Genomic DNA, 19554 nt, shown 5'->3' with positions numbered 1-19554 from the left:
TGTGTGTTGCGTCAGCATCAGTGCACGGCATGTGCATAGCAACGGAAAATGTCGATCCCTGTGTATTTTCTGCTTGCTCCATAAGTTCCTTAATACAGCATCAATGGATTCAGCGTTTAATCTCCAGCTTTCAGTCCCTGCTCCTCTGCGCCCTTTACCTTCACTTACACACACACACACACACACACACACACACACACACACGTTCACACACACACACGTACACTTCTCATACCTATCTCTCTCTCTCTCTGTCTATTAAGCTCTGAATAGGGTGACAGCAGAATATTGCCATTCTGTTGTAGTATTTGATCAAGAACAGCAACAAGGCTCAAATGGGTGGTGGTGTGTGTAGGTGTGTGGATGAGAGTGTGACCATAGATGTTGGAATATGTGTGTGTGTGAGAGAGAGCGAGAGACAGAGAGAAAGAGAGAGAGAGATTAGTAAGATTAGCAAGACATCTTTATAGTCTGTGTGCTACTGTGGTGCCATCTTCTGGTGGGGAAGCACAACAACCTTGACTTAATTATACAGCAGGCAAGAGAAGCGACTGAGACTAAAACCACATTTGCATTCAGGACACTCGAACAGCGCCATCAAATAATGCGACAAAGGAGGGAGAAAAGTCAAAGATTAAAAAAACATTTATTATAGTGACAGACTTCAAACCTTTGCAAATAATTGCGGGAACGAGGTTGAACTTTACACATACTGGATAAGATGACATGACATTTATAGTGAATCTACATTTAACAGGAAACAAAGGACAGTACTGTACAACCTGGAGAGTATAGCAGCTTGCAGCTTCTTTCAATGCATATCCACATCCACACGCACGCGCACACACACACACACACACACACACAACTGTTTTCTCACTTTTACACAATGTAATGTAATGTTATAATATAAAGTGATCTCACTCATTTACACCGGTAAAAGAGGCACGCTAATTTGTTTCAAGGGCCTTTCAGTCGTCTTAGACAGACAATGCAGTTACAAAGACATCACTTCTTTTCTATGACAAAGTTTGAAGTGACAGACTTTGTGACGCTAATATCCAGAGTGGATTGGAGTTGGAGGACAGCCAAGGCCTGAGTGTGGGGAGAGGATAATTCATTCAGCTCTGGCTCAAACATGCACGAGCTCCTGCACGCACACAACACACACTCACACTCATGCACTCTCCTTCTGTGGTTGTCTTTTTGCATACAGACACCGCTGCAGAAAAACGTACAAAAACAGATGTATAAACACACACACACACACACACACCCATCATGATTTAACACAGGTCTGGAGAAATACGAGACAATGTATGGAAAGAGATTGTGTGTACACATGCATGTTACATTTTCTCCTTTTTTTTTTCTTTTTTTTTTTACACGGGATGCCGAGAGCATCCTTATATATACAGTCAGTGTGGCATTGTGATAATATTACAATACTGAAAATGGAGTTTATTTTGGTGTTACCATTACCACACAGCTGACATCATTATGAGACAAGAAAAATGACTGAAAGCTGAAATGTAAGTAACCCATCATTTATCTGCCAAACACAACATTCATTTTCTCCTTTCACAGATCTATAAGACCCAAATCACCTTTAGAGTGTCACAAATACACTCATTAAAATACTATGTACAGTGAGGGCCACTTTATTTAAGCCCCTGGGGATGCATGGAGCTTAGTAAGCGCGCCCTTAACATTGCCCTACCACTGGATAGTTTTCTAAGTGGCTCATTGATGTACTCTAAAGAGGGAGCTGCTGAACCACTGCTCTTTGGTGTTTTTAAACATTCAAGTAACGCCAGGAATCAAGAGTATTCACATGCAGACATACCACTCTGGTGGTTTTGCTACCAAGAGGACACCATGAAAATGGACAATAACATTATTTGTTTGACTTCGAGGGGAGGTTTCTTTCACTATTAGCTGCATCAGCAGTTCATTTCCTATTTCTAAGATAAGAATAGTATAAACCATCCATTCGTCTGTCCTCAGATCAGTCTCCTATTGACTGGCGGGCTCTGTAAGCAGGGACAACGTAGAAACCAGGTTTTCCCGAAGTAGTGACTTTTTTTGATTAGAATTCGTCCCCCGGTTTTGGTGTATTCTCTGTGGCGTCTGGCTAAACAGTCGCAGGGTCGGGGTAATGTTTGAAGACCTTGTAGATCCACTGCGTGTAGTAGGGCACATTGATGAAGATGCCAGGCTGATTGGCCCGAGCGCAGCCTCTGCCATGGACACTCACTCCGACAATAACCTTGATCTCTCCGTCCTGGCACACCAGAGGGCCGCCGTAATCCCTCTGCAATAGAAGAAAACAGATCACACATTTTTTCCTGCATCGGTGGTGAAGGAACGGCTGTCATCGCAGTTTACATTTCTTGACGGGGTTTAATGAAAGCAAAATGCATTTTTACGCTCTCAGTGACAGACACCACCAGTATTTGTGAATATGGACAGCTCTCTTCCAAAGCTAGAAAAACACAAACCAAAGCTTTAATTGCTGATGAAATTTAGTGCAACAGTCTCCAGCTGCTCCATTTACAACGGACTGAATACTAAACCTACAGATTCAAAAGACATTTGTTTGAGATTAAATCAAACTGGGCTTTGAAAGCGCTATGTAGAACCGAGGCGTTAATATCCTCATAAATTCACACTGGGAACAATTACTTTATCCAAAGGTCTAAAGGCTGGTTCTTGTTTACCAACAAGGACTGAATACGCCATATGAATTCAACAGTAGATTTTTCCTTCTCATCACCAAAGCAGTTCCCTGATAAAAACACCTCGCTGGGAAAATGATAACAAGTAACAGTTTACCTCACACACTCCCTCGTTCCTCTTGCCTCCTGCACAGATCTTGTTGTTGGTGATGTGGAAGTTTCCTCTATGCATCTCTCTACACCTTGTGTTGCTCACGATCGGCAAGTCGACTGCCTTTAGTACGTCATCATGACCAGTACCTGAAAGAAAGAAAGAAAGAAAGAAAGAAAGAAAGAAAGAAAGAAAGAAAGAAAGAAAGAAAAGGTAAAAAAGGTGCACCTTATTGGTTCTGTCCGGCTGCCTATGTGTTACAGAACTCCAATCTACAACAATCTTGTAATGTAACATGAATATAATATAGCGTAATCCTGTTTTCAAGCACATGGTGGCACATCTGAATAATTTATACAGGAATCACGGCAACTTTTATTGAAAGTATCAGTCATTTTTGAACCACATCTTTACATCAAGCCTCACAACAAGCAGCTCTTAACCAAGGTTTAGAAACGTATAGATACAGTAATCTATTGACAGTTGTGCTACAATACAATGTTACTCCTCCACCTTGCATCATTTTTAAACAAAAATGAAATAGATGAATAATTCTGCAGGACAAATGCAATGTTTTGCAAATGTAAAGAGTAGATTAACAACATCGGTACCTTTGGTCTCGCCCCATCCGTACATTGTACACATCCTTCCTTCTGGGATGGCGCACCCTGCCACAGGCAGCTGAATCGTATGGACATTGTCTGCAGGAAGGGCAGGCCTGGACACATTTTTTTCAACGCAGAAAATACAAAGCACGATCAATATCAAATACACACACACAGATATCGATATATCTTTGAGATGATTTTTCCAGGCACTCACTTGGACAGCCTTATGAGGGCTAAACTAGAGCCCTCAGGGCCACATATCACATGAGCTATGCTGACTTCCTGTCTCTTGGACCAGTCAGGAGCACCATCTCGAATATCAGAGACTCCCAGCCACACCTGATACTCGCTGAGGTCTGGAACACTGGAGAGGCAGAAGAAGACAGACGTAATGCTTTATAAAATATCCCACATTTATTAGTCTCCACTGAGCAGCTCGCTCAAACTGATCAGGGCACACAGTAGCAAATGAAAAGAGTCAGTTATGCTTCGACATAGAGAGACGGCATATGGGCTGAGCAAATAAATCCTGAGATGAATACACTGAGGAATGTGCCGACAGTTCAAGGTTCAAGCAAAAGGAAAGAGTTTATATTTACAGACGATGAGCATTACCATGAGGAGAAGCACTGCCTGTCGGTGAGCACCCACTCCTCACGTATCAGTGAACCTCCACACCAGTGCATCGACCTGGACGGAGCACAGAACACAAACGGCACATTAATGACTCATCTAAGACATCAGCAACAGCTAATGCTGTCATTTTTGCATCGGATATCCAAGATGGCGTGTATATAATTTAGAGAATTCAGGCTTAAAGGACTGTTTAATTGTGTCCTACTGTACAGAGAGGAAGAACTAGTTTTAAATATTTATACATTTGATACTGTGAATGTTGGCTTTGCAGGACTCTGCCCTCACTTAAACAATGGGTTTCCTTTACAGTTGAGGTGAGTTCTGTTTCTCTGTTGAAGCTACTGGTGGATTATAAATGTATGACATGGAGGCTTCTCAAGTCATACAAAATTCCCTGTTCAAAATGTTGGCATGCATGTGGTTGCTGAGTGTAGCGGGACGGCCTGTGAAACAGCATTAGAGAGCTTCAAAAACAAAAAGAAAGAACAGTTCCACTAAATTTTTTATGAATTCGAGGCCCGTCTGGGCAGGATGGCCTCCTGTTCTTCTTCAGTGGTAGAAGATGTGTGGAATATTAAATGCACCGCTGTACCCTTTCTGTATGCTGACCATCCAGCTGCCGTCTGATATGTTCACTGGACCTCCTCCCACTATCCTGGTTCTCTTATGAACAAAACAGCCCACAGCGGACAGCTCACCTGGAAGCAGGAGCACACATTTATTTAACACCTCGTGTCATGTAATATATATATAATTGAGGACATAAATATGCATTAAGAGATATACTGTTGTTAATGGTGAAATGTTTACACAGTTTTGACATGAGAGGCACTTGAGCTGCCTAATGATCCACTATAATCATCATTATATATATATATATATATAAGATATAGAGTTATGCTGATGAGGCCATTAGTTAATGTAATTATTGACTGTGTTCACATAACACATGAGTGTAATTTAAACTCTGCATGTCAAGAGACTGAGGTTCATCCTCTGCTCTTGAATTATATTAAATGGAGATGAATGAGTCACACGTAGACCAACGTATACACATATGCACACACTCACATTACACGCACACATAGAAACAGATGCTACCATGACAACATAATGTCCTGCATCATGTACCATAATAGCTGCACATAAGAAGGACTCCATCAGGTTGTGGAAACATCACCACTTGCCTTGGAGGCTATCAAATACAGATCAGCAGCTGAGCCACTACACACACACACACACACACGGACAGACAGGCAGAGCGAGACAGACGAGCTGACAGAGACACTCACCCAGTGGAATGGTGTTCTGTGAAGCATCACCTGCAGGGAGGAGAGGAGACAAATGAGTATTAACCGATACAAGATAAGAGGCCACCTCACACAGGAGTGTAAATTTCACTGTGACAGTACAGCCACAGCCACCAGGGCCCTTGTATTTGTCTCTCCTGTCACAGTCTGCTTTTTTTTGTGTCCAGAACCTGAAGTGCTTTCATTGAATATAACAAGCCTTGTGTGGCTGCAAGTTTGTAGAAATGTAACATTAATATTAACCATTTTCAAGTACCAATTAAAACAACAAATCGTATTTGGATATGCGTAGTATAAGTAACAGATGCTAAATCATTGATACAGTAGCATATAGAAGCCAGAAGCACAGCAGGTAGCAACTAGTTTTCATGTAAACACTAACATAACATACTAACATATAAACAGAGACAGATGATGCCTCTTGGGTGCATGTGGGAATCATTAGAAAGAACCCTCCTCTGTCTCCCTGATGACTTGTGAATCTCCTCTGACACACACTGACCTGCGAGTGTAGACAGATCTACACACTGCGAATAATGTGCGTGTGTGTGTAAGTGAGATGGACAGCCAGGCGGAGTGCAAACAAATCTACACTACGCTCCATATTATATCCAGAGGTATAGTAAACTTTGAATTTCACACAGTCTCACCGATTGTTTCCCCTGACGGTGTGTCTGTCTGTGCGATTGTGTACACCTGTGAGGATACTTATGCATGCGCACACTCACATGGTTTCACAGAGCAGTAATCCCAGGGTATGGCAGAGTTGTTGGTGTAACACCAGAGACCATGTTTGTCTTTGTCAGGGTTTCTGCAGTAGTTTCGCTCCTGGCCGGCCAACAGCATGCCCCTCTCGCCACTGGACAAACACAACAGATCCAATGACTTATCTTTCATCAACGTTCAGTAAGCCTTGAAGACGCTTTTAAAACAAACAGATGACTTTTTCCCCTTGTTAAGCAGATAATGTGGTTGTTGATGAAAGTAAAAAAAAAGAAGATTTGCCAGTGATTTATAACTATTAGTAAAAAGCTGAACAAATTTAGCCGGATAGGATCTGGGAAGTCAAACTACACAGCTGTGTAGGCTCTCTCCCTCCGGACAAGATAAGGAGGTGATCTGCAAAGGAATTACTCACTGAGACAGTATGCATCCACCTACACACACATACCTAATGCATGCTCGTGTAGACATATCCCACACTTGAGGGTATTTTCATATGAGTTTTACAACCACAAAGAGAATTCGTGGTCGGACTCCTCGACTGAAAAGGTGGGAGATTGTGAAAGAAAATAGGACACACAAGAGGTGAGGGTGCACCACAGTTAAGCAATCTAGACTTTCGAATCTGAGTTTGTGTGTGTTGCATTCATAGCAGTTAGCATAACAGCCAGCACTCAGTCTGACTCCCTAACCCTGACTTTTGACTCTGGGCAGGAGCCAAGCGGTGGAGCCGATTTAGCTTTGAGGTGTTCATACAAAGGAGGGGTTTGAGGTCAAAGGTGGGGACTGAAGTGTATATCCCCCAGCCAAGTTATCACTCTGAGTCATTCCTGCTGAGTTAGGTCATCTTCAGGGAAACACTTCTCCAGCCATTGGGAGAGTCTAGTCACGGCACCCGCAGGAGCTGTTTTCTCCTCTGAGAATCAAGAGGCCTGACTTGATCTGCTAACAACAATAAGACTTAACTAGAGGTCAATATTAGGGCACCTCCCCACACTAACCAGCACGGATCAGGTTCGCACACATGGTTCTTGAAAACACAAATGCATTCTCTTGCACACAGTCATGATGAGCAGGCCTGCATCACCGAAAGTTAACTCTCTCCTGTTGAAACCCATAAAATTTGCATGCTTTCTGCTCATTATCAGTAGTTTTTCCTTTGATCCCACTGAGCTCTTTAAAAAAGACTCTATGCTTTGATAAACTCTGGTGGGATGCATATGTACAAGAACTTTGTGACATCTTGATCTCTATTTTTAGGCAGGCACATTTGTCTGAAGTTTGTTGATGGTGCACGTCTGTTTTGCACATCATAGTGGAGTTTGGGAAAGTTATTAGGATAAAACGTAACACAGATCCAGTGGGCCGACCTGTTGCTGTGGTCCGTCCAGGGAGTGCAGGGTAGGTTTGACCTCGTCCTTGACTGTTCTCCTTGGTAAGTCTCTCCTAAGCCGTCATAGCAGTCTGGATTAAAAAAAGAAAGAAAACTAAAACGTTTGTATAAAGAAACAACAGATTTTGAACAAAGGACTCAAGGTTTCTGAGCTTATAAACGTGTATCACCACAATTGTCTTTGTGCGTTTCTCTTTTTGCCATACAGTTTTATTACAAAAAAACAAAACACAATGGGACTGAAAAGTCGCAAGCAAAAAAATCCAAACAACCTATTATGGTTGTCATTGGATCTAGGGCTGAGAAACACAAAGGAGCCATCCACGATGATATCTTAGAAAAACATGGGTCATAAATACTGGAGGTTTTTGAAGCTGTCTGTCATCCTGCATCTCTTTTCTATATGGGAACATATTCAACCCTCCAGGGCAGACCACAACACAGCCTCAGAGAGGTTTTATAATCCCAATGCAAGGCCACACAATCTCAAAGAAATACCCCTCAGATCCCTTGGGAAATTTGAATTTGTGTACTCAGCCATAGATCTACATCTTTTACTTCCAAATCACTTGCTACCCCAGAAAGAATCCCATGCAGCACTAATCCGTCCACTCCATCTTTCACTGTCCGGTGAGACCTGACGATCCTGAGCGGCTGTCAGAGTTCGTTTTTGTGAGGCGTGGTGGTCAGTCCTTCCCACAGTCCTATAGGGCTACGCTTTTCCACTGGGACGGAGTGAACATGGTTACTAAATGATACGTGTGGTTACAGGGTCTCATGTGAACTCCACGGTCCACGAAATATAAAAATGCCAAATATTTCTCTGCTTCCGATGTGCCGGAATGTCAGCTTTTCTCTCGCTGTTATGGGTGTTAGCTAAAGCCGTTGAGTTTCTCACCGCTGACAGGCTGGGTGCCGCACTGAGGAATGTTGGTGCAGAACATCGTGCGTACTCTTGGGTCCGTAGTGAAGCACCAAGGGGATTCTTGGCCATCTGGATTTCGACAGTAGTTTTCTCTCAGGTCCCTGGAAAACAGAGACAAAGTTATCCTCTAGTATGCTTGAATAAGTGCATGCAGGTGGGTGAGTGAGTGGATGGTTGTCTTATGTGAGTGTGACTCACTTGCAGAGGTACGCTTGAGGTAAGAATGTGTGGTTATGGGGATACTGGGAGTCCCAGCGTTGGCAGGTGAGTCCGGTCGGCGTCATGTCCACTGTCCCCCTATAACCTTCCCCTCTGCCCTGATAACACTCGGTTGTTTCAATGATATTACTTTTGGAAGACGTTTCTGTGAAAGAGGCAAATACAGTATATCAAGGCGTAGGTTAGGTTGGTGAAGGAACATATCTCTTCATCCTTTTCCAATGACCTAAGCAGTTATAGTCTGGTGTTTTGGTGTTATAATTTGAGATATTCTTTGAATGTGAAAGAAAAGTTTATGTGTGAGTCATTTTGAGAAACCCTTACAGTGGAAAAATCCTACAAACACTAAACAACGGCATGTTTCCTACAGCATTTACAAAACAGAACAGAACATCACACTAAACAACACTGGGGCCTTTTCAAAGTATAAAATGAAATCCAAATCCTTCAAATATAGTAAGGCTTAGTTGTTTATCCTGCAACTTGTACAAAAAATGGCAAAGGAATAGTTAAAACTGATTTGTGGAAAACAATGTGTGTGAACTTTACTTAGAGAGTTGGGAGTGAACTTCATGAGAGCGAGACAAACTTCAGATGACCTGTCGCATGGCAATGAAACCTTCATGAACTACAAAGTAGATTTCTAAAAAAAAAAACACTCATGGCACACCATAGACTTTTAATTATTATTTCTCTCAAGTCCCACTTCCAACTGTAACAATCAAACAATGCAGGATTGCCTGTCAGAACCAAATGATTCAAACAGTTACAGACAATTTGTTCCGATCAGGAGTGACGGCCAAACCAGTCGGCCCAAATATTCCAACTCCAAGCCCTCCAGTGTTGACATGAGAGTTGTGAATTCTTCCCTTTATCGGATTCAAATCAGATTGTTGTAGTACATGTATAAACAGTTATAGTTATAAAGAATAATGAATTGTGGGGTGATTTAGCACTCAGGAAACATTCAGTGAGACAGTGCCTTTGACATGATGAACAGCCAATGTCTTGGCCACCTGCTTTACTCAGAGTATCTCCCTCTAAGGGGTTAGAAGCCGTACAGTTTAATGAGGCTAATATGGCCAACATTGGAAAAACAAGGCAGGGAATCTTATCTGCTCTAGTTTTCCTCACAGACAGGCAGCTCATTACACACAAGATACACAAGTTCATTAGCCTGAACAGCGTTTCTAAGTGTATCCAACAATGTGTAAAAACTGCAGATCTTCCAGACTCTGAAACAGACGTTTTCTGCCCATACAATATGTCTAAAAATAGATATGCACTAGTTGTGACAGTAAACAAAAGAGCGGGCCTTGACAAAAGAACACTTTGTCTCTCCGTCTCTTGCTCTCTTCTCTCTGCCTTGTTTTGATTAAGGCTAACTGGGTCGTAAACTTGGTCTGTTCCCAACAAACTCCCATATCACAGAGAGAGAGAGAGAGAGAGAGAGAGAGATGCAGAGTGCAGAGGCAGGGAGACGGTTTTTAGTGGGGGGAAAAAAGGCAAGGGGGGAACTGTGAATCACTGGGTCCACATGGAGGAGTGCCATCTAGTAAACATGGTGCCAGGACTGCTGATGATTCTAGCAGGCAAACAGGCCAGTCAACAGACTCAGGAGAAAGCAGCTGAGTCCAACAATAACACAACTGCTCTGTCTGTTTTATGTTCTGGAGGACCACAGTGGCTGTCTCAGTGACTCGTCACTGATTGCAGCCTCAACTCAAAGCATAAAGTATCTGCTGGTGTAAACACACACACACACACACACACACATACAACACACAGCCAGCTATGACACATACACATCAATCATACTGCTTGCACCAAGTGTATGAGTTGTGATGAAACTTATCTGCTACTTGTCTAGTATCTGTGTGTGTGTGTGTGTGTGTGTGTGTGTGTGTGTGTGTGTGTGTGTGTGTGTGTGTGTGTGTGTGTGTGTGTCTGTGTGTGTGTAACAGGAAGTTAATGTAGAGCAGTAAACGAGCCCCTCTGCGGTGTTGAACACTATGTAAGAGCTGGCATAAAACAATAAACAGCAGGCCAGTGGTGCAGAACATAACAGAGCTAAACTTAAGGAGCCACTACGCTGTGTTTGTGTGGGTGTCTGTCTGTGTGTATTTAATACTAGCAGCCAATGAGAAGTAGAGGAGTGGTAGAAAAGGTGCAGGAAGTTGTAAATCCTGGTGCCGTCAATCACACTTCAACGCAAACAAACCCACGCACGGACAGATGTACTGTATAGACCCCCCTACTGTACTTAACATGCATGACTAATGTTAATGCATTCAGCCACGCACAACAAACAAACATGTATATACGCTCACCACAAACTTTGATGTTGCAGTACTCCCAGGGTGTGTTTGGGTCTGTGGTAAAGCACCAGGGTCTGTGACGTCCATCTGGGTTCCTACAGTAGTTGTCATCCAAGCCCTTGTCAGGATACCTAACACAAAACATGCAGCATAATCCAACCTCAGTGTGTATTTATACACGAGTGAAAAGCACGGCAGAGAAAAAGTCACATAGTTGCACGACCCACAGCGCAAGTTCCTGACTTGAAGTTAAGTAATAGTGGCATAAAACACTAATTGTCACATCATTCTTAAAAGCCCAGAGGTACCTGAGAAGAGAATCATGTTTCCATTTTCCTACTGAATACTTATGAGAGGAGGTAGAGGTGGGGAAGACAATTCACCGCATTGCACGCAACTGAAGCATTAATAACTGGAATGGTGCAAAGACTCCATCTGTGAATCTGTTCAGAGCTCAGGGGAGCGAGGCAGATAATAAGCTGCACCACTGCAGGTGTTGTACAGTAAGTCATCCCCTCCAGGCCTGCAGCCTCCAGGCGTGCAGCAGTATCAGGCCGTGGTGGGACCCTCTCATTACATTAGCGCTATGAGCAGTCTGGGACCTCGTTTACACAAACACCGGGATGATTAAGGATGTGTTAACGAGTCCCCGCTAATCCAGACCACCTGCCATCCAACTAGCTGGAACACTCCCTTGACACAGACGCACACCTCCGGAGTTCACACACACACACCTAAACAAAGAGTGTGTGAGGAATATTAATATAGACTAAAATGTATGGCCTCACTAAAGTAGGTATAAGCTTATCTCATGGCTGGAGCCTGCTTTATAATCTACTGAGAGCTTAGAGGAATTTGGGCCAATTAAGTCAGGATGAAGAGTTTTCCCAGCATGCTGTTAAAAACATGAAATTATACACTGGACTCTGATAGCATTCCTTCAGGGAAAAGACCGACTCCATCCAAATCACTTCATCTCCCGAGTTAGTGCACCAAAACCACATGAAATGATTATTTGAGCCTATTGTTATATAAAACATTTTGCTATTACATTTTATATTTCCAAGGTTGTTATGTGAGATGGAGCATACACCATTTAGCGTAAGGCAGAGTAATGCAGACGTATGTGCCTGTACAAATATGTGTGTGTGTGTGTGTGTGTGTGTGAGTGTTACCTCTTCAGGTGGTACAGGTGTTTGTGTGGTTCTTCGAGGTCCCAGCGCTGACATTCCTTTCCACTCTCTGTGTGGTCCATGGGTCCTCTGTAATCTTCCCCATTACAGTTCATACACTCCACTATGGAGCAATGACACAAACAGACGTACACACACACACACACACACACACACACAGACACACAGAGCAGACCTTTTAGAGAAACTACAGCATGACTCAAACTATCAGCAGTAACAGTTTTGCTTTCACAACGATACAGTTACAGTGAAGAATAAAAATAAATCATGTTTCATGTTTGAGTCTTTTAGTCATAGGTTGACTAAACAACACACTCTAACAAAGAGCATCATCCACTGCATCCACACAAGAATCATGTCCTTCTGCCCCGATATAGTGTAGTTATACAACATTTTCCAATAAACCCATTCATAAATACTTAGATCTCCCGTAAGTGCAGATATTATAAACACATGCACTTAAAGTATGGAGGTACATACTATAACAAAGGTGAAGCTCTCTTTGATGCCAAGAAGACACCATTGGGTACATGGTAAGTAGAACATACTGTCTAGCGTAAACAACAGAGAGCATGTCGATTAGAAACAGATGCTTATGAGTCCAGCGCTGTCATGACAGAGCACATTTAATACCACTGGCTGCATGTGCGTGTGTGCTTGCGCAAGCCATGTTTGCGTGTCTGTGTGTATGTTTCCTATTAGGACTGGCTAATTTCTAGTGGAACCCCTCCAGTCATTTTGTTCTGAGCGAACACAGGTTTTCTATCACAATAAAAAGTCATTATCTCTGTTGTTCAACTTGTGATAACCCAGTGGGACACCATATGTGAGCCGGAGAACAAGAAGGATTCCCGCCCTGTCTTATCGAACCGCAGCCTGGTTCCTCATTAACATGATCCAGTGTCATACATGTAGAGGAAACAGCCCCTCTGACAGCATGAGTCCACTGGGATTAGATAACAGGGGTCATTATCATCCTTTTCTTCGGGGAGACATCACTTTCTGACAGTAATATTGTGTGATATAACGTAGAGGCTGAAACACCGGTGGGAAAATGCGTTTCTCTCATCACAACCCGATAAATATCAGAGTTTTGTTCATACAGACGCTTAGCTCGAACTCAAAGGTTTCCCCCTATGTATACGGTACCACGGGGACAAGAAAGAGGGAACTTTTTACGTATGGGAGACGACAAAGGGATTAATATCCTCTTACATTCCAACACCAGGCTCTTTAGGTTCGAACAATTTGCAAAACCTGAACCTGATGGAATGAGAAAGGACAGCATAAACTGAACCACACACCTGGAAACAGCTGCAGCTGGCCTCAGTAAATAAAGAAAACCCGTGCACATATAGACACACACACACACACAGCTGTAGAGTGGAGCACAGTGAGAACCAGCGATGCTTAGTCCAAGGCACTATGTGATTGCCTAATTTGCTGCAGCTCATTTCAGACTATCAAGCCTGAATTGGTGAGGCAATTTGCAATGTGGAATGGACATTATCTTAAGATGAATTTCTGCTTGGATATATGCAGACATAGTTTGTGTGTATGGTGTGTGTGTGTGTGTGTGTGTGTGTGTGTGTGTGTGTGTGTGTGTGTGTGTGTAGCCTACCCTGTGAACACTGTGGTATGCCACACTCCTGGTGTCTGAGGTGTGGCCTGGGGTCAGTGGTAAAACACCACGGGCCAACGGTGGAGTTGTCTGGGTTACGGCAGTAGTTTTCTCGGAGGTCCTTCTTCCTGAACCTCTTAGACATGAATCTGTCAGAAGCAGAGCTGCAGTTACACAAACAGACACACATGTACCGAGACCGGTTGCCAAATATTTCAGCTAGCATGCGGAGCAAGCTCTTTTTGAAAAACACCCAAGGCCACAGTTTCTGCTGTCCTTTTTTTTTTTCCTACCTAATTTTGTAACACTGTCAGAATGACAAATCCTGCTGCTTAACTCTGATGTCTGAAACATGCCAGTAAACATGACCACTGGAAATTAACAAGTGCAAAAGTAATTGATGTCAGTGCTAGTGACACAACCACACAATGTTTTTAATGGGAGAAAAACACATTAATATCGGGGGGAAATGTTAGTTTTCCGTGAGGCGGGTTCTGAACGTAGCGTAAACACACTGACAAATGACTCACATCTTCTACATCAGGCAAACACATGGCCGTAGTCACCGGTTGTGATGATGGACATAGTGTAATCTTTGATGCAAGCTGTGTTTTTCCACATGACGATGAAAAGATTAGGTTGTGTAGTGTTTCAGTGGAGTGGGTAATGACAGGGACAGGAATGATATGGCCTTTGCAGGGCAATCACAGAAGGGGAGAAACCTTTTACTGATAAAAATGCAATTTGTTCTTGTGTTTCTCTCTATGTGTGTGTGTGTGTGTGTGTGTGTGTGTGTGTGTGTGTGAGACAGGGAGAGAGCGTTTCCCATGCCTGTAAGCCGACTGATAAAACAAACAAAGCGTCTGGCTTTAATTACCTGATCTATAGACATTAACAGTGGTCTGATAAAGCAGGTTCACTGGTGGTACAAACATACACTGCCCCCTTTGATTCATCTGCTGCAGTGACAACTAACTACAAAGCCTTTCAAAAGCATTTAATACCTCTGTGAAGAGGGGAGTGCGCACAGAGGGAGAAAGCATGAGATTCAAAGATAATAAACATCTAAGATGAGGTGTGCGCGTTGTGTTTACGCTTCTCTAATAGTTATAAATATCTGGAACAAGATAAACCTTGTCCTTCTTTTTTTACTGCTATTTTCTCCTCAACTGTTGTTTTCCAACATTTTTCTCCTTTGACACAAAATATTGCAGTACAAACACAGCCGCAAGTCAAGTAAAGGAGGAAAGGAAAAAAACAGTCATTGGTGTCATCATTGTATTTGAGAAACCATGAACGGAATCTTTTACTCTCAATAGGCGGTATCTAGTCGTAGTAGACTTTATATTAAATACTTTCACTTCATGATTCATAATCCTATAGAAAACTGCTGGCTTGCTTTACTTGTATCTTATGTTTTCATGTTCTACTAAGTCCATTCTTTTCTACTGGGATCTACTGTATCAGAAAGTGTGTCCACCAGTTGAAAAATTAGCATTTAGCTGGTGGATGTCCCTAAAGGTTGACCTCAGGCTGTATATTAGATATGATGCTAATCCCAGTGAAACACACACATGCACATATGCCTTGATAAACAGGAGCGTCACAGCAGGAAATGATCTGTGACTGTGTAAAGCCTCACAGTGATGTCAGTTCTGATGAATGACTGCTCCCTGGAGCCTAATCACCCCTTAATATATCATACTCATACACATACAAACACTTACAGACTGGCCTCTGGCTAGTAGCTAATTGCATGGCTAACTGGCCAACACTAACAGTTAAGAGGCAGCTTTAAAGCTTTTTAATTTGACACTGGTGGGGAATCTTACTTGTGTTCATGAGGAATGGGAGAGGCCCAGGCCTGGCACAGGATCCCACTCACTGTCACCGACCTCCTCCCCCTGTAGCTCTGACCTGTGCCCACAATGCACTCCCTCACGTAGTCTGAAAGACAGGCAGGAAGAGCGAGGATGAGGAAAGATACAGAGCGGAGAGACAAAAAAAAAAAAAAAAAACGACGGTACAAGAGCATGAGTGGGTGTGATGAGCCAACAACCTGAGAGCATTTGTTTTGTACAGAGCCAGCGTGGATGATGGAGAAAACAGACAGAAGGAGATGTTCAGCTATAATACTGAGCTTAACAAGGACGTGACGGTGCCAAAAGCCAAATCTGTTTTTCTAATCTTCTGCAAAACATTTGGATCAAGTGAAATAGGCTACACAGCTTGTGTGTTCAGTCTTGTGGTCAGTCCAGAGTCAAGTTGGGCGGGGGTTTCCATCGTTTACACAAACACAGCTTAATGACAGAAAATGAACCATAATGTGCTGCGACACCATAAACATGACGATGGTCCATGCCCTTCCTCAGCTTCCTCTTGAACACCACCACCAGTACAAAGCCAAATCTCTCTGGAGAAAATTGATTTTTTTTTTTTTTTTTAGTTATAAAACTCTCTGATATATTCTAAATCAACCCAGAGTAAAACTGTATATATCTGAAGCAGTGTTGCTGATAAGGAGTTTCTCTGACGGACAGATGCGACGACAGGGTGAGCTGCTGTTTTCGGTATCAGCTGGCAGAGAGACAAGGTGGAACAATAGGGGTCACCTTTCTTTTGATAGAGTTGGTAGTTGAAGTCCTGTTGGCTCTGAACTCCTGGTGAGTTCCTGTCAAATGACAGCCACTGGCATTTCCTGTTTTTATCATCATAGAGGAATGCTCTGGAGAATAAGGAGGAAAGGAAAGGAGGCAGAGAGAGCAGGGAAGAGTGAAATAGTCAGTTTCTTTGAGCAGAAGAATACAACACAGGGCAATTAAAACACGTGAGTGCGCAAAACACTTAGGATGCCTGCCGGACCAGACGGACAACAATAGACTGCACGAAAAACATAGTTTAGGCACTTGAGGAACTGCCACTTTACTCTTGACAGCTAGGATTGTCAGTCAAAGCTGGAAAGGTAACAAGATGACATGAAGGGAGTGACATACCTGCATGTGAAGGGAAGCCTTTTGTTGCGGCTGCAGGATCTGGCACACCTGACTATGTTGAGCTTCCTGGTTTTGGTGGGGTGGGAGGCATCAGGGGACACGGCAACCAGTCGGACACCATCGGTCTTCTGGTAGTCCTGGAGCGCATTTCGTCTGCCCTCTGATACACAGTTACATAACATGGCCATTCAGCAGTGTTAATGTGACTTTTTATATGTCCATTTACCCACGCATAATGTGAATTAGAGCTATGCACGTCTCAAGGCCACATTTGGCAGCAGGCACGCTGTTGTTTGCATCAAACCAGTGACACTGGACACTGTAATAACTTGACTACTCTCCCAGCATTAAGCTCATGGCTCTGATGACCGTGATGTACATACAAACCCTGTTATTACAATAGCTTGGTCTGTGGTTGTTTTTTTTTTTTAATTTATTTTCATATTCAACGTTATTAGACATTCATTCATGCACATGCACACTAGCAAACATTACTCTGTGTTCTGGGGAGGCAGAGTGGATGATCTGCTAATGAGCCCATAGCCAAACTGAGAACACTGGGCAACAGCATTACAATGTGTGAATTAGTCTGCTTCAACAGTTATTAATCTGCAGGACCTAATGGGATGCACAGTCATTTATCACTGTCTCTCTCTCTCTCTCTCTCTCTCTCTCTCTCTCTCTCTCTCTCTCTCTCTCACACACACACACACACACACACACACACACACACAGGATGAGGGAAATCAGTGGTGTCTCTGCATGTAGCCTCAGTTGTTTGCAGGTTCTCATGAACCAGTTGAGACATTTACATTTAGAGAGAACACTCATCTCCTCTTTTCTCCTCCTCCTCCTCCTCCTCCTCTCACCTTTTTCAACTTTGTCTATTTGCACTTGAGTCTAAGAAGTACTCCCATCAGCACTAAAATCACGCTGCAGTATGTGTGTTTGGGTATACAGTAGCTGCCAGCAAAGATAGTCGATTATCTGAATGAACACCACACACCAAGGCTTCTGTTTCACCCTCTGTAGATGTGTGGGGTGAATAACCTGAGTGTAGGCGACTGTGGGCACTGGGCATCAAGTTTAGTGTGTTTCTTTTGGTCCAATCCTCAACTTGACTTGACCGGCTCGGCGGGTCTCTCTGCCTGAGTGCCGAGGAGCAATGAGCCGCGAAATCGCACTCTGTCAGGACTCCTGGGTGACTGATTCACTAATTTGATTTTAATATGGGGTCATTTTGTGGGACAGTGAGTTTTCATCTCGTCGCTTTATCATAGGATTGATTTATCTCCCGGTCTGATCACCGGTGTCTTCACGCGTCCCCTCTGCGGTGAAACGCGCGTTGCCAAGTGCTGAGATGGAAGTATCAGTATCATGACAACCAGCCTAAAAGATGATCATTTCTCCAAGGAATAACCAGTTGGTGAAATGTTGAGAAATGTTCCCATAACAGTGATAGACGAGAGTTAAAAAAAATCCCTGACACTGCTAAATGGATGCGTAAATAAGAGGAAACATTACATGGAAAGAAGAAGAAGAAAAAGAAGAAGAAAAACAAAGACAAAATCCTGCAGAGCTGCTGTGTGAATACTACAACCGATGATTAAAAAGAAAAGTTTGAAGTTATTCATGTAGCCAGTGTTTTGAGGGTGTGTGGAGCGCGGAGCGGTGCGTTCAAGACCGCAGCTCCAGTCCGGCGGGGCAGACTACAGGCAGTTAAAAAAAAAAAAAAAAAAAAAAAATCCGAGCAGTTGCAAATAGTAGTTTTTTTTTTTTTTCGCCAAACTTACCAGAGCAAGAAACGACGAAGAGTCCGAAAATGAGCTTGTAAATCCACATCGCTGCGTCACACAAAAACAACAATAACTACAGTAACAATTTCTGAGGTTGAAAAAAAAAAGAAGGAATTGGAAAACGCTGCTTCACTGCGCTGTCGGACCGCAACCAGGAGATGTTGCTTCCACCACTGCACAGATGATGCGTCTCCTCTCTAAGTACTTCCTCGCCTCCCCTCCCTCCCTCTCTGTGCGTGTGTATGACTTTATCTCTCCATCTCCCTTTCTTTTATCCCTCTTTCTCTCTCTGTTTGGATCTCTCCTCGTGTCCATGTTATTTAATAGCCTGGTCACATTATTGACAAAGTTTCACTGTCAGTGTTTTCTATGTCCACAACCATGATTACAAGAACATTAATGAGCAATTTGTGGTTTTGGTTCACGTCATTATATTTTCTCCCCCTGCCTCAATTTCTTCCCTTTAATAGAACATAAAAACCTTTCAAAAGTACTTTTTTTTCTTTCTTTTTTTACAAGCAAAGCTATACATCCTTAGCAAAATTTACTGACTGTTTTAGTGACAGTAGAAAGAAAAAAACAGCTTGTCAAGTTAAGTCTGGATATTCTTAAACTGAGATTCAGTGTTTAGCTCATATGGGGGGGAAGCATCCACTCCCTGTGCAGTACTAATTCTGGCAGAGAACCAATAGGAAAGCTTGTGTTGATAAATTAATAGTGCTATTAGATTTGAAAATCTCACAAAATACACTTGATGCCACATGGGCCTGATGATCATGTGTGATAAAGCTGCACATACTACATTTGTTTCTGTGGGGAAATATTCCTGGATTCTGTGTCCTTCCATCTCCGTCACCCTCTCAGTCATGCATCTATTTATTTATTTTTTTCATTTCAGAGATCAGCAAGCAGCACAGTGTGTGGAATGAGACAGCTATCAGCAGCCACTTGTCAGCAATGGGAAACTCAGCAGGGATGTAAAAGAGGGGG

At 42.9% G+C, this 19554-nt stretch overlaps 1 protein-coding gene across 1 annotated transcript; it reads right to left on the bottom strand.

Moving 5' to 3' along the window:
- Positions 1–627: 627 nt before the first annotated feature.
- Positions 628–18758, bottom strand: hgfb (hepatocyte growth factor b). Its single transcript, XM_085779387.1, has 18 exons — positions 18562–18758; positions 16769–16928; positions 16388–16500; positions 15608–15722; positions 13776–13924; positions 12137–12257; positions 10974–11092; positions 8623–8788; positions 8398–8525; positions 7477–7570; positions 6112–6242; positions 5366–5395; positions 4666–4771; positions 4053–4127; positions 3652–3801; positions 3441–3547; positions 2836–2978; positions 628–2314 (listed from the first exon to the last, which is right to left on the bottom strand). The coding sequence occupies exons 1-18, from the start codon at positions 18608–18610 to the stop codon at positions 2135–2137; spliced, it is 2136 nt and encodes a 711-aa protein (XP_085635513.1). The 5' UTR covers positions 18611–18758; the 3' UTR covers positions 628–2134.
- Positions 18759–19554: the final 796 nt, after the last annotated feature.

Source organism: Trachurus japonicus, chromosome 6, assembly GCF_045865225.1.
Source record: "Trachurus japonicus isolate A0001 chromosome 6, Traja_1.0".
NCBI lineage: Eukaryota > Metazoa > Chordata > Actinopteri > Carangiformes > Carangidae > Trachurus > Trachurus japonicus.
The sequence above is the reverse complement of the archived record's forward strand: the minus strand, read 5'-3'. Positions and strand labels throughout refer to the sequence as shown.

Excerpts from the sequence above, each read along its gene's own strand:
- hgfb (XM_085779387.1), bottom strand. The coding sequence starts at position 18,610 with ATGTGGATTTACAAGCTCATTTTCGGACTCTTCGTCGTTTCTTGCTCT. Across the intron at positions 12,258-13,775 it reads CATACCACAGTGTTCACAGG|TGGAGTGTATGAACTGTAAT; the intron begins GTAGGCTACACA and ends ATTGCTCCATAG. Across the intron at positions 7,571-8,397 it reads CGGCACCCAGCCTGTCAGCG|ACTGCTATGACGGCTTAGGA; the intron begins GTGAGAAACTCA and ends TTTTTAATCCAG.